At 38.9% G+C, this 17933-nt stretch overlaps 1 protein-coding gene and 1 pseudogene across 3 annotated transcripts in view; both read right to left on the bottom strand.

The window, feature by feature from the left end:
• Positions 1-1210: 1210 nt before the first annotated feature.
• LOC103269153 lies at positions 1211-3403 on the bottom strand (annotated as a pseudogene). Its single transcript, XR_504860.2, has one exon. The product of XR_504860.2 is annotated as an uncharacterized LOC103269153 (transcript).
• DLG2 (discs large MAGUK scaffold protein 2) overlaps positions 1211-17933 on the bottom strand; it is a 217385-nt gene continuing 200662 nt past the window's right edge. For both annotated transcript variants that reach the window (XM_021716924.1, XM_021716925.1), the window contains exons 9-12: positions 15496-15668; positions 13348-13457; positions 8187-8278; positions 1211-6078 (exon numbers count right to left, since the gene is read on the bottom strand). In XM_021716924.1, the coding sequence (XP_021572599.1) occupies positions 5972-6078; positions 8187-8278; positions 13348-13457; positions 15496-15668 (482 nt within the window). In that variant the 3' untranslated portion in view covers positions 1211-5971. The remainder of the gene's footprint in view (positions 6079-8186; positions 8279-13347; positions 13458-15495; positions 15669-17933) is intronic.

The following is a 17933-nucleotide window of genomic DNA, read 5'->3' as shown; positions in this document are numbered from 1 at the left end:
AAAGAGGGGAGGATCTGTTTAATGACAGCAGTGGTGCCTTCTGAGATGTCCCTAGGGGAAATGTGAGTCATAGAGAACAAAAATTGGAATTGGAGTTATTATCCACAGAACACATCTTCCCCTGATAACTTAAAGACTTGATCTGGTTGTGGCTCCCTCTACAATTGTTCCTTAGCTTTGTGCCTTGGTGAGGCCTTTAAATTCTGTCACTGGGTGTTTGGTCTCAGCACACTATCTACAGAGCTCATAGATTCATAACTAGGTCCTCTTAGTTTCAGAGATATGACAGTCACTTCTAGCTTTTGAGACTTCTGGAATGATCATGGTTTAAAATAGTTAAGCAGAAATGAAACAGGAAAAATCACAGGCTCTTCTAACATTCTTTCCTTTTGAATAAATATACCCATTACTGAAGTGAATTTGACTTTTGTGTAATGTTGCCATTAATATTAAAACTGTGTAAATGTTAAAAATTGAATAACTGTCAAAATTTGAGGGCTACATTGATCTTGCAGCTTCAGTCAGTTTCTTTTTATGCTGCCCCTGAGAGTCTTTGTTCACCACCAAGCTCCAGGGACAGCTTCAAGATGCCAGGGATTCCTGTTAGTTCATGAATGGCCAGGATGGTATGACCAACTTGTCTGACTTCTCAAATGGCTGATGCAATTATATGATAGTTAATCATGAAGCAAAACATACTCCATCCAAAGTGATCACTTTGATGGGAAATTTCACCCCTTTCATAGGTGGAATTTGTTTTGGTTCTCCAGCTGTCAGACCTATGCTGGCTAAACGTCAATATGACAAAGCATATATTTAACCTGAAGTGAAGAACTGAGAATATTATCTGGCAGATGCAGACTCCCAAACCTGACATTTTTGATATGTTCAAATCTTTAGTGACCCCAATGTGTATAGACAATGGATACCTCCTCCCTAATTTGTGTCTTTCTTTGTGTGATCCATCTCAGATAAAGTATTTTTTCTCTATTCCTAGTATCTTCTGGAATCTCATAATTTGATGAAAAGCAGGTAACCAAATATTTAAAAATATGCAAAAACACTACTTTCAATTCCTCATGGTAGTGCCAACATTTCTCAGAGCAAATCTACCCTAAATGCTCCTTAGTTCTGGAATAGGACAAAATTGATAAAAATAGAAATGAATGATTCTGTGAAATAAGACAAATTATGCTTTGGGAGAAAATAATTTGCTATAAAGTACAAAATGTTTTAATATTTATATCTCATAATAAAACCACGACATGTTTATAAACACTCTATCAGGCATTTTTACAACGGGGCCACTGCTGACAACTGAAAATGCAATAAATATGCACGGACACACTGAGTATGAAATATACATCTTGATTTTATAATCGTGTGTGCTTTATTTTTTACACAAATGGAATGGAAGTGTTGAATATTTACACTTAACAGGAGTGTAAGCTGTGCAGTGTCTCTGTAAAGTCCAGCCCAGGCAAGGAGTATCCCCCCTCCCTCCCATCCTGCACTATAGCTTGATGGAGAAACATCCTGTCAGAGAGAAGTACAGAATTGTTATATTGAAAGGATCTAACGGGTACAGCCTGGTGCACTCGGAAGTTAAGACACACTTAGGAAACACAAATTCAAAAAGGAGAGAAGAAAAGTTTGCCATCCCATTGGGAGTCAACCTTGCCACTTGGTTGTCTGTCCTCGTGAATTGCTAGGGAGATACTGTACTTTTAGATGATCTTTGTCTAAATTGTCCACCTGTCTTAGGTTTGTCCTCAGCTGCTACAAGAAACTGCACAGCTGTACAAGAAATGATTTCCAAAGCACAGGTTTCAGCGAGGAAGGATATTTACAGACTGCAGTGTGTGTGTGGGTTTCCAGCCACAGTCATTCATACCCAGTGTCAGATGTGTACACATGGTATGCACACCATGTATACTATACATACACATAGTAAAGTTATGTCCACAGAATTCTTTTGGGAGTCCCCCGGCAAATCAGTTGCCACAGGAGGTACTCCACATGCTTCAAGGGAACCAATCTTTTTTCCAGCTACAAGTGACAATATGATAAACTTAGAAACTAGCCTGCATCCTTGGCTTAAATATATTTGTAGGAATTTAGGCAGGACCAAAACAGGGAAGAAGAGATGTCATTTCACCAGCGAGCCCACTCAATCTCACCAGAGCAAACACCAACTGAAAAGCAGAAGGGGCTTCACATGAAAATGGGGGAAAAAAAAGCTTATGGATGGGAAAAAATGTCTCTCTCCAAACCAAGGCGATGGCATGGCTTCAATGGGAAGAGTTTTGCTGTCAGAATAATTGTTGGGGCTAGAGTCTGCCTTTATTGAAAAGAAGTGTCCTCAGAGCCACGGATGGTGCTGGGAGTGGGCTCACATAGGAGCAGCGTTCCGGCAGAGGCACCCAGGTGCTGGCAGGGCCCACAGCACATGCATCATCGCTGCCAGGGCAGCGGTGCAGGCTGGCTCCTGGGGCCGGCTGGAGCTAGCTCCAGGCCAGGGCCCCATGCTCAGCTTTGCTTTCTGGGCTGAGTAGGTGAACGGAGACCCCAAGTATTTGTGTCGTTAGTCCAGTGCATGGACTTGCTGTCTGAATGAGCCATGAGCCCTTATAGGACAGACAAATCAGTGTAGGGGTGTGGGGGAGGAGATGATCAGAGATGTGGGGAGAGGAGAAAGGATGGGAAAGCGAGGCTAAAAGGGAATAAGAAGAGCAGAGACTGAGACCAAAGGAGAGATGGGCAAAGAGAAAGGCAATTGGGAAGTATTATGGGAGAAAAGTAACAACTCAGAGATGGTGAGAAGGAAGAATAAAAGGAGAGGATCAAAAAAAAGAAAAGAAAGAAAGATGGAATGAGATAGCAACAAAAGGAGGAGGAGAGCAGAGGAAAAGAATGAGGAGAAAAACAACAGAGTCATGAGCCAGACATTGGAGAGTTCTTCGCTGGCTCGTAGTCCTGAAGGGCTGGCAGTAGGATTTAAGACAGCTCACAGAGGCACCTGAGTGCGGCTTCATGAAGACAGGCTTTCTGAGCAGACAGAGCCAACCCAAGAGTTGGGGGCTGGGAGAAATGGCCTGCAGTTAAATGGCCAACAAATCCTGTGGGAGGAGAGCAAAAAACAAATGCCCCTGCAATTAGCTGACAAAGGGGATTTTGATTTTGGTAAAGCTGAGACCCCCGTGGTGCTACACATTGTACCAGAGCATGAAAAATAGCACCAGTGACACGATCTGGCACTTTTCTGAAAGGGCCCAGCATGTGAAGGTGACATTGTGCCCCCAGCAAGCCTTCAGATTGGAGAGAGCTCTGGACAAAGTTTGCAGTGTTAGCACCAGTCTGGCCCCAGGCTCCGAGTGCATTTGCACCAGATGTAATCTGGGTAACTTTCATGCCACTTCCATACAGGTCATCAGATTTGCTACAAAATACACCAGTTCATTGGAGCCTTAGAGACCTCAACATTAGGAAGCGTGAGACAACACAAAAAATGGAGGTGTAAATTCTATAGGAAAAGACCCTCTCACCATTTGGCTTGGTGATATTTCAAGCAAATATATATGTATTATATTTATATAAATCTACATAAAAAATCAGTGCAAATGCCAATTCTAATCTGAAAGCATCTACACTAGGAAAATAAATAATTATAATACTACAAAACCAAGGATTGGTGGTTCAGTTTGATTGTACTCAGCCACAGCAATACTATTAAATGGAAAGCACATCACACGACCCGCGGAAACATCTACTCATTAATGACAGTCCTTTAAATAAATGATTGCATGCTCAGTTGAGAAACCAAAGAAGTTACCATGGTGGCCTAAAAATAGAGCTGGGATCAGGAATGGCATTCTGGTGGTGGAAAACTTCTGGGAGCAATATTGATGAAAGTAGGCCTTGACCCGAAACTGGCAAATTGCAGACATGGACACATCTTTAACTCTAAGGAAGTCTCCAGAAATTTAACTTTTGTCAGAGGGAAAATGCATTGCTAGCCCTTCTATTGGTAAAGGCAGCCTCAAGACTATAGGAAGATGCATAATTTTGCATTTTTGTGTTGGTTTTGGTGACTGCAGCCAAGCAGACAATGATAATTAGTGTAAGATGAACAACGCTTGTTTTTGGAAAGAGACGCTCATTCTGAGCCCCGATGTTCTTATTGTGAAGAAGCCCCATCACTCTGATGGCTCTATCTCTTGCTCTCCCACTCCAGCCTACATGCTGGTTTGCTGCACAGTGTGGCAGAATCCCTGCCAGGTCTGGATGTACCCCAGAAATAAGGCGATGGGGCTTAGTTTGGGCAAGCAGATAACCCAGAGTAGAGTGGTTACTGAGATCATGGAAAAGTCTCTCTCTAAACACCGTGGGCAAAAGTGATGCTGATGTCACTATCAGCTCTAAAGTGGGAAACTTACTCTTCTGGTTCAGTTTATAGGCTTTGGGAGTTTTTAAAAAAATCACCATTATTATAATTGTTAAAAAATAAACTTGGTCCAGATGCAGCCCCAAGAAAGGCAGTTCAATTGGTTGAGCTCAAAGTCATTGTCTTTCCTTGTGGCTCATTCTCTTTGCCCTGTACATAGAAACAAAAAAGTCTGCACCCCTCACCCCCAACTAGATACTTCACTTCTCTCTCTTCCTCAAAGAAATAGTGCATCTTGGGACAGATCTCCCCATGGCTCTAATACCATCTCTGGCTGTTATAAAACTCTCAGATACTCTGTGAAACAAAAAACACAATAATTCTAATTATTCGTGGTTGGCCAAAATACTAAATGGTCCTTTACATGTTGTATGTAAGTAACTAGGAACAAAGTTATTCAACTATTTGCATGGCAGGCTCAGGTTATTTAACTAGAAAAAAGCAAAAACTTCCCTTTAGATCATTTGCATGAGTTTGTCTCTGAAAAGCCAATGGCTTAAAAATGCATTCACCAAATGCGTTCCAAAAATATCCGTGAGGTCAACTCATCAAGGGATGTGCTCCATGAGAGTGTATCGCTAATGTGGAAGGAAGATCATGGGAGGAAAGTGAGGAAAAAGTCTTTGTCAGACTTCGAAGAAACTCAGATGCTCGTAAGGGGTCATTGGCAACAAAAGGGAGAGTGCAACTTTCAGTTCTTGAATTTGATCATCTGCTGATAGTGCATATGTTTAGTCTTTCAGTTAATTAGTCTTTACAAAATATTTCACAAAACTTTTTTAACCTATAGAAATTCATTTCTATACATTTAATATATTTTTATTGTATAAATTATTCTCATTTTTAGTGCCTTCTTTCAGTTTATAAATGGCAAAATAGACAATCAACAATCATAAAGCTAATTTCAGGTGGAATCCCCTCCTCTCAGTAAGGTTAGTCCTTCATCACTTGTGAATTTTACAAAATGCTTGTCTCTGCAGTTGCCAGTCAAAAAACTACACACTTATCCTTCCCTGATAGTATGCCGTCTCCAAAGGGACTCCTTTCTTTTTTCCTTCTTCCTTCCATTTGCTTGTTAAGAAATCAAAGGATGTGCATAGTTATAAAATTCAGAGTGTATCAATTACAGATGTGGGTAATGGGAAGGTTGGTGAGGTTCGAGTGCTGGCAACTTTTCTTTAAAGCAAAAAACACAGAGAGCTCAGCAGCTAAATCAGCTCTGGACATCTGCTGGGGTGAGGAGGCTTCCTTCTCTTGGGCAGAAAGCCCATCAGAGGCTCATCCCTACACCTGTCACTTTGAGCAAACCAAAGCCTTCCTGCATACTGCAATGTCTTTTCTGTCCCACCCTTTGGCCCCTCCGTTTCCTTCATGGCTTCATACAGTTTGTGTTGTACATTCATAAGAATTCACATTGACTGCAAAAACATAAATGCAACAAAAACATAAAAGCCTCCAAGTAGTATATTATATATATTTTGTTCTTCTAAATGTTCTTCTGTTGTTGTCAGAGGCGCAGTAGCTAATTTATAACTTTTCCTTTGAGGGAATCCAGATGAAAGGCCCAGATTGCTCTTCAATAACAATCTTGCATTGGTTGTATATATCTTCTAAGGTATCTCCTTGGACAATAGCTGTAACAGAAGCAAACACAGCCAGAATTAGGAATTATTACTCGGGTGGATAAGCAACATTCACATGGCGGGATAAGCAACATTCACACGGCGGAATAAGCAACATTCACACGGCAGAAGCTCAAATCAGTGACAGACATCAGGAAGCTTAATATCACTCTTCACTAGTAAGAAAAAACAACAATTCACATAAGAAAGGTCATATCAGTGGTTTTTAAAAATGCTCTCAATTCATATGCTGGCTCAGTAATAAGCACATCAGTCTTTGCACTCTCTGCATGTCTGTCTGTTATTCTATACAGTCATTCATTCATTTATTTAACAAATATTTTATGAGTGCCTGCTTTGAGTCAGGTACTGAGCTAGGTATTGATCATTTTTCAGATTGATAGCTCTCTATTTAGAAAGAAAAATTGGTCTTATAGTCTACACTTGGCAGGGGCAGAAAATCAGATATTCTAGACATAGTGGAGGAAATTGCCATAAAGATTTTGGAGGAAATTTTAGTTAACCTCCCAACCCCAAAACCTTTAATAGGAAACTCCATTCATTCTCCAAGTAATCTGGTAAATTGAGATTTTTACCATACTTTGAGAACACACTATTTAGAAGAAAGATTAGGCTGGATGTGGTGGCACACACCTATAATCCTAGCACTTTGAGAAGCTGAGGTGGAAGAACTGCTTGAGCCCAGGTATTTAACACCAGCCTAGGCAACATAGCAAGACCCCTGTCTCTAAAAAATTAAAATTAGCTGAGAATGGTAGTACATGCCTGTAGTCCCAGTTACTAGAGAAAGTATTTGAGGTGGAAGCCTGAGCCCAGGAGGTTGAGCCTGTGGTGAGCAATGTTTGCACCAATGCATTCCAGCATGGGTGACAGAGTAAGACCTTGACTCAAAAAAAAAAAAAAAAAAAAAAAAAAAAGAAAGAAAGAAAGAAATGAAAAGAAAATAAATAGGAGGAAACATAAACTACTACATTGTATATTACTGAAAACTCCAAGTCACATGGAGTAAGTTTAAGGACACTTTATTATCTCCTTTGAATAAAAGCTATCTTGTAGATAGATGTCCAAAAAAATGTCAGTATTATCTATATGACACTGGGGCTTAAACATAAATTCCTACTGAAGCATGGTTTAGATATTCAAAAACAATCCTCAGACTATATTAATTATTGTATTTTATTCCTGAATAGAAATCACTGGTCAAAATGTACACTGTTTTGATAGATTTTTCCTTCTTGGATGCTCTTTTAGGGTGAAACATAACTCATATCTTACTTATTGACAGAAAGTTTACCTAATATTATCCAATTCAAAATATTTATAAACTGCTAAGGCCCTGGCACTTTCCATATCCTGAGTAAGATAAAAAATAAAACATCTAGTTTTATATAAAGTAATTCAGGAGGTAAGTTCTTGTTTGTAAACCATTGAAAATCAGTTGTAAGGCAAATTCTACAAAGTGGGATTACCCTCTGGATTTAATCGGTGTTCCATGAAAGTTTATGAGAATAGAGAACTCGGGATTTCCAGGGGGGTGGGGAAAGCCCTCTACTCCCCAAACTTCATGTTTCCAAAGAAATATTTCAAAAAAAAAAAATTTTTGAGTTGAGACTTGATACAGAATTAACTGAAACACGAGCAAGTGTTTCAAGTGCCTTGTTCAAGTGCTGCTGACAGACAAGCAGAGGAGGAGGTCTGAGACAGCTGCTCCAAAGGAACTGTTTTGGACACTGCCCATTTGAGCCCTAAAAATTTCTTTTTCAAGTTTCCTGATTATATTAGAGAGATAGTTTAATATGGCATCAACACCTAAAATCTCCTGTACAGCAGGAGATAGCTCAGGGGCTTCCACGGCCATGGTTTTAGATAGGGCCTATGGGAACCTAGGAGCGGGCTATAGCTAAACTCAGAGAAGGGGGAACCCAGATTCCTGAATCAAAAGGATGAAGCAGAGGGACACTCCCTGTGCATGCAGCAGAGACAAGAAAATATCAACAGGGAGGTTCTAGGGCCCAGATATACCAGGCCCAGAGCCCTCTTTATGCCAAATGTCAGACAATTTATCTCCATTCTCACACTACCAGGGTAAGGGAACTTACCTGTAAAATATTCCCCAAATTCTTGTTCTAGCTTAATTGCTCTATCATAGGTTTTCTTCGCTTGTTCCTCTGTTAGACGCTTATTCATCTCCCTGGGAAAATGAGGGGTTGGTATTAGAACATAAAGGGAATACAGCAAATCTTTAAAAATAAAATGTATGACAAAATTAAATCCTGAAAAAAGGATAGTGTAATCTTAGCAGCAGCTTCTTTGTCTTCATTCAGGACTCCTCTTTTGCTGAACTAACTCCAGCAACAAGGACTTCTTGCCAGAAAGCTCACTCTCTCAGAGGGTGATCTTTTGGTCTCACACTGCACTGAAACAGAATCTGTCTCTAGGATTTTTCAGTCACTGGTTCCTGTTCTGCCCTTGCAGTCCCCTAGAGGAGGGCTAAACTTCCTCCATGGCATGTCCTAGGGTATTTAAGTAAAGTGCTCCTGTGTCTCTTGAGGCTTCCACTTCTTCACAATAAACTGTCCTACTTGCTTCAGTGACCTCCTCATTGGAAATGTTTTTGTTTTTGTTTTTAAGCTCCAGACATTCCTGGCAACCCTTGCTTGAACTTTGTTTTATAGTATCTTGGTCTCTCTTAAATGTGGGAGAGTAGAATGGTGGTCATTGGAGGCTGAGAAGGGAAGGGGTGGGAGGAAAGAAGAGAAGTTGGCTAAGGGACACAGAATACAGTTAGATAGAAGGATAAGTTCTTGTATTCGATAACACAGTAGCAAAATTTTAGTTAACAATAACTTATTGTATATTTCAAAGCAAGTAGAAGAATTATACTGTCCCAAACATGTATGAGGTGATGGGAGACAGATATCCAAATTACCCTGATTTGATCATTACACATTGTATATAGACATAATCAAATGTGGTCCCAAAATATGTACAACTATTACTTATCAATTTTTAAAACACCAGCCTAGTCTCAAGGATAAATCAAAGTGAGAGAGAAATGAAAAATTCTCTAATTCTCTCTAAAATTGAATCTACTGATTCCTAACTACTGGCAGCTTTTATCATCTCATGTCCTCCAGGTGTTAAAAAAAAGTGTTCAGCCAAATGCAAAGTCATTTTGGTTGGCCCATCAGGATGCATCACAGGTACATGTGGAATGTCTGAAATCATTACTGCCTTGCTTGCCACTTAGGATGTCAGTGATATGGGTCTGGAACATCCGGTCTTAATCAATTCCTTTTCAGAGCTAGTCACAGAGGCTTGAAGTAGTGAAGGTACTTGCCTAAGGTTCTACGTTTAATAAAAAATTTAATAAAAATTTAATAAAAACCCAAGATTTTGTTTTTGTAAGCCAATTTTTAGTCAAACAGACTTCTCATTATACCAAGATTTGATATCATTCAAAAGAGGCTTATTTGGAAAAAAATAAAGGCAGAAGTTAGACACTAACAGCTAGAGTATTAAAAAAAAACTGGGAATTTCCTGAATGCTTGTTGCTGAAGTCAACTCACTTTGCCTTGAGGGATGGTATCTATAATTCTTCTCCCAAGCAGTTCTAGCCCTGGAGGTTGTGAGTGGTTACCACTCTTGGGTGGAGAAGATACTGGGTTAAATCAAGGGATACTCTTTGGACAAAGATGGTGATTTGTACCAGATATCAAGAAATCATGGAGCTCTTTATCTTCTTGGACTTGCCTGGCTCATGGTGGTCCATCTTCTCTGAATTCCCTTTTTACTTATTGTAACAATGATGTAGTTTAAGGTTTCATAATCTGACATGTACATTTATTTTATCTCCTTGAACAGTCTGTGAGTTCTTGGAGGGTAGAGACCATGTCTTGTTTATCTGCATGTGACATGGAGCCTGATTCAACACTTACTTGTTGAATGAGTAAGTGAATGAATACGTAAATAAATAGGGAGCTACAGAAATAAATATAATTATGATATAGTTGAAGACAGAAGTAAACACAGGGCACGTGAAAAAACACACAGGAACAAGAAGGCAAAAGCAGACTGGAGGTGGCAGGGTGAAGAGACATTGTTGTGGGTGGAGGGAACAGAAGTCAGATAGTGGCCCAATATTAATAAAGAACATCTTTTCCATACATGCCCTTGATTTTATGCTACTCTAAAGAGTCAGCTATGTATGTACTAATAAGCTCTGTGGTTTGATGTAGATGGTGCACTTGAGACATATAATGTGTGTGATGATGTATCAATGCCTAAATGTGACAGCTGCCATGCTTTTGTTCTGGTTGACCTAGCATTCACTTCTCCCTGAGGAACGGGCAATTCATGGCAGCTTTGCTCCTGGAGGAAAAGTCGTGGAAAAGAGTGAACCGTAAAGTAAACATCCAGCATTTAATATTAAAATCGCATTGGTCTGAATGTCATCATTGCTGCACTTGAGACCCATGAATATGGCCACAGCAAATTATGTCAGATTCACTGTCCTCATTGTGAAAGCCAGTCACCAGTATGTTTAACTTTCCTTGGTGATAAATGTCTGTGGCAGTGCCCTAAGGCAGAACTAAATAAGTCACCTTATAGTTGTGGAAGGAAGTAGACCCTCTCCTATGGAACACCAGATAGAACTGGCTCCCAATAGCACACTGGACCAAATGTACCACTGCTATCACTCTCTCAGGCTTCACTTCCCGGGGCAAGTGTGTTTAAGATATGTAGACTTATTTATCTATTTCTGAAACAGGCGTTTAAGATGGCTGTTTCCAGGAGGTGAGGGCCATTTTCCTACACTTCTTGTGAATGTTAGCATTCCTTATAATATCTGTGAGGCTCATTAAATATTATAAATCAATTTCACATAATGAAATTAATTTTTACCTAATTCACTTTGTGGAATGCCCAACACAGTTTCCTACATAAGGAGAAATTTAACACATACTATTGGGGATAATGATATTAAGAATCATTATTTTATCATCAATATATATATATTTTCATGTGCCAACCATGGGAAAAGCTTTCACATCATAATTTAATACCTAAGTTTAAGGGGCTGAAGGTATTGTCAGTGACCTTTCAATTTTATTTTTTCATCTTGGTAAAAATCCTTGTCCATCTTTTATTTATAGGTCTATATTCTGCTTTTAAGATACATCTTGGCCGGGCACGGTGGCTCAAGCCTGCAATCCCAGCACTTTGGGAGGCCGAGGTGAGGGGATTGCCTGAGCCCACGGGTTCGAGAACAACATGGCTTGGTGAGACCTCATCTCTACAATAAATAGTAATAAAAAATTAGCCAGGCATGGTAGTGCGTCTGTAGTTCTGGCTACTTGGAAGGCTGAGGTGAAAGGATCACCTGAGACCAGAAGGTTGACACTGGGTTGGCTGTGAGTGTGCCACTGCACTCCAGCCTGGGCGACAGAGTGAGACTCCAACTAAAACAAAACAAAACAAAACAAAACAAAACAAAACAAAAACCTCTGGCGATTTCCCCAAAGCTCAAATATATATTTAATTTAATTCTCTCAGGCTGCTATTCCAGCTGCTACAGTTTGCTTTGCTTCTTTGTTCTCAAAGGATACATGGAACAGTTAGTCAATATCCTCTGTAAGTAACTGCTTTCACCTCTGGGGTTAAATAATTTCTGTTTCGTTGGTCTTTTCAGAAACATTTTTTTCCAGTATTCTGTGTTTCACTCCTGAACCCTGTCAAATACTTCACCCCATCTTGAGGCCCAAATGGAGGCAGTGTTTGAGCAAGGTTCCTATAACAGACACACTGGCAATATCTCTTACACTTTCATAAAAAGGTGCTGTTTATGTGTTCTGTAGTAATAAAATAGCTTTAGTCCTTTATAGGAAAGTAATTTTATATCTTTTGTAATAATACTATTGCTACCATGTGTTGAGTACTTATTATATGCCAAGCTTTACATCCTTAATCTTGTTGTTTAACCTTTCCACTAACTCCATGAGGTATTTATTGATGTGCCTAGTTTATGCACTAATGAGGGACCACATATGTGGGAGATCAAGTAATTTGCTTAAGATTACATAACAGATCCACTGATCAGCAAAGCAAATCACCCAATCTAGCCAGATTAATTTTCAAGTCTCTGCTAGTAACCTCTTTGTTTACATATTACAGCTTTACTTTTATGAATGGAAATTACCTATACTGACTTTATAGTATCATTGTGAATATCTGCCCAATCTGTTTACTGAATTTAAAGGAAGATATTTCACAAGTCCTTTGAAAAAGAAAAAAATCTGAGTCATACATTTTCCCCTTGTTCATAAATGTGCACAGGTCTGGAGCTATTGGCTTAAGTTATAGATGCTTTACTGTCAGCCACTAAGAAAACTTCCTATTAAGAATGATAGTCTAAGCTGGGCATGGTGGTCCCTGCCTGCAATCCCAGCTCTTTGGGAGACCGTGGCATGGGGATTGTTTGAGCATAGGAATTTAAGACCAGCCTAGGTAGCATAGCATGACCTTGTCTCTCTACTAACTAACTAACTAACTAACTAACTAACTAACTAACTAACTAACTAACTAATTAACTAAATAAGTCAGGTGTAGTGATGGTGTGTGCCTGTAGTCCCAGCTACTTGGGAGCTGAGGCAGAAGGATTGCCTGAGCCCAGGAAGTTGAGGCTGCAGTGAGCCGTGACCATACCACTTCATTCCTGTCTGGGTAACACAGTGAGACCATGACTCTACAAAAGAAAAAGAAAAAGAAAAAGAAAAAAAAAAGGAGCAGTAGTCTCTATATGTTTACTTAAGGAACATTAGAATTCTACAAAACCCACACATTTAAAAAGACGTACCCATAGACTTGCTCTCAGAAGTAAGAGACAATTAAAAAAAAATTGCTATCTATCATTTGGAAAATAAAACCTAACCAAAGAGCAAATCAAACTAAACCAAGCTACCCTCAAGACAATATCACCCCCCCCAAAAAAAAACCCAAACCAAAAAAATTAAACTAAAATAAACAAAACAACTTATGAAATAAAAAATAAAAATCAGGAGATTTTTTTGGGAATTACTGACAGAATGTCTCTAGTGGTTCAAGCAAACTATAATGTATCTTTTTAAAAAAGGGAAAGCTTAAAAATCAACAGAGGCATTTCCACTGGTGAACATTTGTGACATAGAGTTGTTAACAATTTACAGTGTAATATGGAACAGAAAGTTAGTTGGGTGAAGGCCTCCCGTGCTCTCTACTCACATCAGAGGTTCCAGAGACTTGGGCTTAATGAAGATGGCAATGGGATAGAGCTGGGCAACTTGTAACCGCTTGATAGCATTTCCTGATACATCAAGTATACAGTGCTTGCCCTGTTGAAAAGAGAAGAAAAATATGGAGTTAATACAGAAAAAAATGGCCATAATTAATCCAAAAGAAAAATGTATGTGTGTTTTAGACGAAGCTAGAGAGACGCTAGATTTCTAAAGGTTGAAAAAGATCATTGCGAAGAGCAAATAGAAGTCAATATACAGGGTCGTCACGAACAGCTTGCAATAACTAGTATTCATTAGCCCCTTACTAAGTGTCTGCCATTGGACTAGACACTTTTATGTGTTCTGTTGGTTAGCTTTATTTTCTTAAATCAATACCAGATGCTCTACACAAAGAAGGCATGCAGCCACATGTTATGTGACTGAGCCCATTCTCATGAGGGCCAAAGGCAAGTGTCAAGAAGAAAAAAATAACCCTGAAGACAAGTGTCAAGAAGAAATTCCCAAATCTATGTGGTAGGCACTATCAACCGCATTTTACAAAAGAGATGATTAAGGCTTAGAAATATTAACTAAAATTGCTCAAAAATTCAGTGCTAGGAGCACTCAAACCCAGGTCTTAGGTGCTGACAGAACTGTTGGTTGGAATGAACAGATCCCTCATTGTCTCACCCTGCCCTTAAACTTGGAAGAAAGGCAATCAAGAGAATTTGGAACAATTCCATAAACTTTTTGCTGAGTACTTCTGTGTCCATCTGTCTAGTGGAGGACAGACACAAAAAGAGGTAAAATATTATATAGTGAAATGCTGAGAGAGAGCCTTGTACAAGTCATGTAAATCTCTTGTTTGTTAACAAATAGAAACCCTATTACAATATAGCACACCTCATTTAACTTGGCTTCCGCTGCAATGAGTGCTCAGAGAAAAGAACTGCTTTATAAAGTATTTCTGGAAAAGTAGATACATTTGCCACATCATATTCTACCTCCTGGAGAGAAATGGCCTCATTACCCTGAGGCTAGAAGAATTTTACACAAGAAGAGAAAAACAGCACTTTATGCAGATAGGAAAAGCCCTAAATCAATAATGAGGGCTAAAAATTCTTCCATAATATCCACATGAAAATGAACAGAGTTCAGTGAATGCTTGAGCTCTATGAAAAACATAAAATTTCAAGTTTACTATTCGTGAAGTGCAGCCACTATATAAAATGTATAAATGCTATTTGATTTTTCACTGGTCAGAGCATTTCAAGTTAATGAGAGTTGTACCTACATGTTCAGCAAGGAAAACAGATGCAATTATCCAGGACACTCTGACTAGAACCAGTATTCACAAAGTTGATAGAATCAAACTTTTGAGAGAGAAGGAAACAGAGGATATGTCTTAAGTGTATTCTCAGATAGACATTAACATTTCTTGTTTAATTCTTTATCTGTACCTTGACAAAGGTCATGTCAAATCAACTCAAATAAACAAATATTTTTTCCTATGAAATTAGTTCTCTGTATTCACAGGAGGCAGGATTTCTTTGCTGGCAGATCTTAAAGCACACTTGGGTGTTTTCCAATCCTATCCTCTTTTGAACATTCTCCTTTGCTCCTGCCCTTGAAGTTATCATCAAGAAGAAAACTGCAGCATCTACACCTCTGCTAAGTTGGAACTTTTGCCAGTAACAGGCTGGGCAGCCCTCTTCATCTATCCCCTGCACCATCATGAGGATGTTTTCAGAGAGACAAAAAGCTACCTTCCTCCAACAAAAGAATTAAGAATCCCTATCCAGACAACCAAAGTAGTAAACCTTCCTTAATAAATTCAGTGTTGTTTACTGGGGCCTCAGACAGTGAGTCAAGGATACAGCGAATCCCCATAAACTTCAGGCTGTTAATTGTCTTTAGGTTTATAGACCCCTTCCCCTTCTCACTCCCTCTATGTCAGTCAAAATACTTTACTGAGATTAGAACAAAGATGAATGACATTGCTCTAAAGTGATTCTATGCTTGGATATCTTAAGGAACATTTAATCTAAATTTATAACTGCAGTCAGAAAAGAGTAATGACCAAGAAAAAAACAAAATGCAGTTTGCCACCTAGAAACCTTTTTCAGGGGAGATATAAGAAGATTGGTGAACATACTCTTTCTGCTACAAATCTCACAGACTGCACACTGGTTCCATATAAATTGTCATTGTACTGGCCGGCTTCTATAAACTTGTGCTCTTGGATATCTTTCTCCATTTGTTCTCTGGAAATGACAAAGTGATAGTCTCTGCCATCCACCTCGTAGTCACGCTTTGGCCTCGTAGTATCTTTATAAAACAAGAAATAATAAAATTAAGGTGCAATGATACTCATAAATTTCCTTTATTCCTGTTTTTTCAATCATACCTTCAGCATAGATATGTAGAAATATGTAATACATAAGACTATGACATAGTAACAGGTACCAGTTTCACCTTCCAATTATAAACAACAAAAATGGGCAAAATATACGGAACTGTTTTCGGATATCAGACAACAGGCAGTACAGGGCTGTAATCCCTGTGAAAAGAGAAATGCTCAAGGGGACATTCATCCTACCTCTCTGCCTAAAGGACATTTCCAAATGGAGAGGCTAGAGGTCACACCATGCTGAGAGATGCTGGAGTTCAGCCAGAACTGGGTATTTGGTTGAGACCCCGAAAGGCCACATTTGAGAAGGTTATTCTAGACTTACTCTAGATCCACCTTTACAATATCTAAAACCAAGTTACAACTAAAACAAGCTTACGTGTCAGTAAATTTTTGTTTGCCAGAACAAAAACTTAATTTTCTATAATGGAAGATAAAAAATTCAGATGTTCAACAATATAGAATCACAAAAAATAAAAGATGATGAGACAAGCAAAGACAGGAAAACACATCACATAATCAGGAGAAATAAATGAATATACAGCTATAAATATATTCAGGGATTTAAATATATATAAAATAAGATAATCAAAAGATAAAGTTAAGGTGGAATTAAAAGTCAGAAACTATATCTATGTCACCTAAATATTTGCTAAGAAGAAAAGGGAAAACAATCTAGCAATATGAATTTTAAAATGTTAAAATAGTTTTTTATCTTTAACTGTTACTTTCTTTCGAGGGAGGTTTTAAGAAATGATCAGAACTTCAGATACAGATTTATCCTTGAAGATGTTCACTGTATTAATTTATAAGTAATAGTTATAACACAGAATTAAATTTAGTTGTAATTCATAGTATTAAAAAATAGGGAAAAACCCAAATGTGCATAAATGAGGAATGATTAATTATGATATAATAATTTAAAACAGTCAGTTACAATTTTAAATAATGTCAAACAAAAAAAAAGTTCTCAATCACATGAAAAAAATGCATGCATAAGCAGGGCTCGGTGGCTTAGCCTGTCATCCCGCGCCTTAGGGAGGCTGAGGTGAGTGGATTACCTGAGCCCGCGGGTTCGAGACCCACCTGGGCAGCGAGACCTCATCTCTACAATAAATAAAAAAATCAGCCGGGCGTGGTAGCGCATGCCTGTAATTCCAGCTACTCGGAAGGCCGAGGCGGAAAGATCGCCGGAGCCCAGCAGGTCGAGGTTGCAGTGGCCAGGAGTGGCCACTGCACTCTAGTCTGGGCGACAGAGTGAGACTCCAACTCAAAAAAAAAAAAAAAAAAAAAAAATGTATGCATAGAAAGAAAGATTAGATGGAAATATGTCAAAATATTAATAGTGATGCTCTTGGTAGCATGTAGGATTCTGTGTACATTTTGTTTTCTTGTTTAACTTTCTTTTTAGCATTTTCCAAGTTTGGAACAATGAAAATGTATTGATTATCATAAAATAGTACTATTAATGAAAAAGAGAGAAAGTAGAAAAGGTACTTAAGTACTTTCTGTTTTCTTTCTCTTGAAAGTAGAAGACCAAACTAGAAGTTGCTGTAAACAATCTAGAGCTTCCTTTGCTCCTTCCTATCTGAAAACTTTCTCAGGATGTTTTATGGCAGGATTTTTCCAGAGCCCTCCCTGCACACATACAAATCCTGTTTTAAGTATTTCAGGTGAAATTTGTTGTACTGAAATGTTAAAAGACTCTTGAAAGCATAAAGTTTAAAAAAATGTAGAATGAGAGAGAAGTATTTGTTGGGATCAGATTTAAGAGCTCCTTTATCCCATACATTAAAATTTCTTAGGGGGCCTGTCTATGTACATAGCAGATCTCCATGAATTTCTATGTGACAGAGTCAGGGTAGAGAAGCAGGTGAATGACTAGAGAAAGAATGGTGTTGGGACTGGGGGTGGTGGTGGAAGGAAGAGGTAGAACACAGAATCTGACAGGACTGCAATCAGACGGACCAGGAGGTCTCATGATTGTCCATAATGACAAGAAAGCAGATTAAAGTCTGTAATAGCCTAGATTAAAGTCTTGTACACCTTCTTTTCTTCATTCTCGCAAGACCTGGGACTGTTAAAAAAAGGATAGCTGGGCTCGGTGGCTCAACCTGTAATCCCGTGCCTTTGGGAGGCTGAGGTGAGTGAATTGCCTGAGCCCGCGGGTTCGAGACCCGCCT

The sequence above is a fragment of the Carlito syrichta genome, unplaced genomic scaffold (assembly GCF_000164805.1).
Source record: "Carlito syrichta isolate Samal-C Ts95f unplaced genomic scaffold, Tarsius_syrichta-2.0.1 Scaffold309093, whole genome shotgun sequence".
Taxonomy (NCBI): domain Eukaryota; kingdom Metazoa; phylum Chordata; class Mammalia; order Primates; family Tarsiidae; genus Carlito; species Carlito syrichta.
This window is presented reverse-complemented; position numbering and strand designations above follow the sequence as displayed.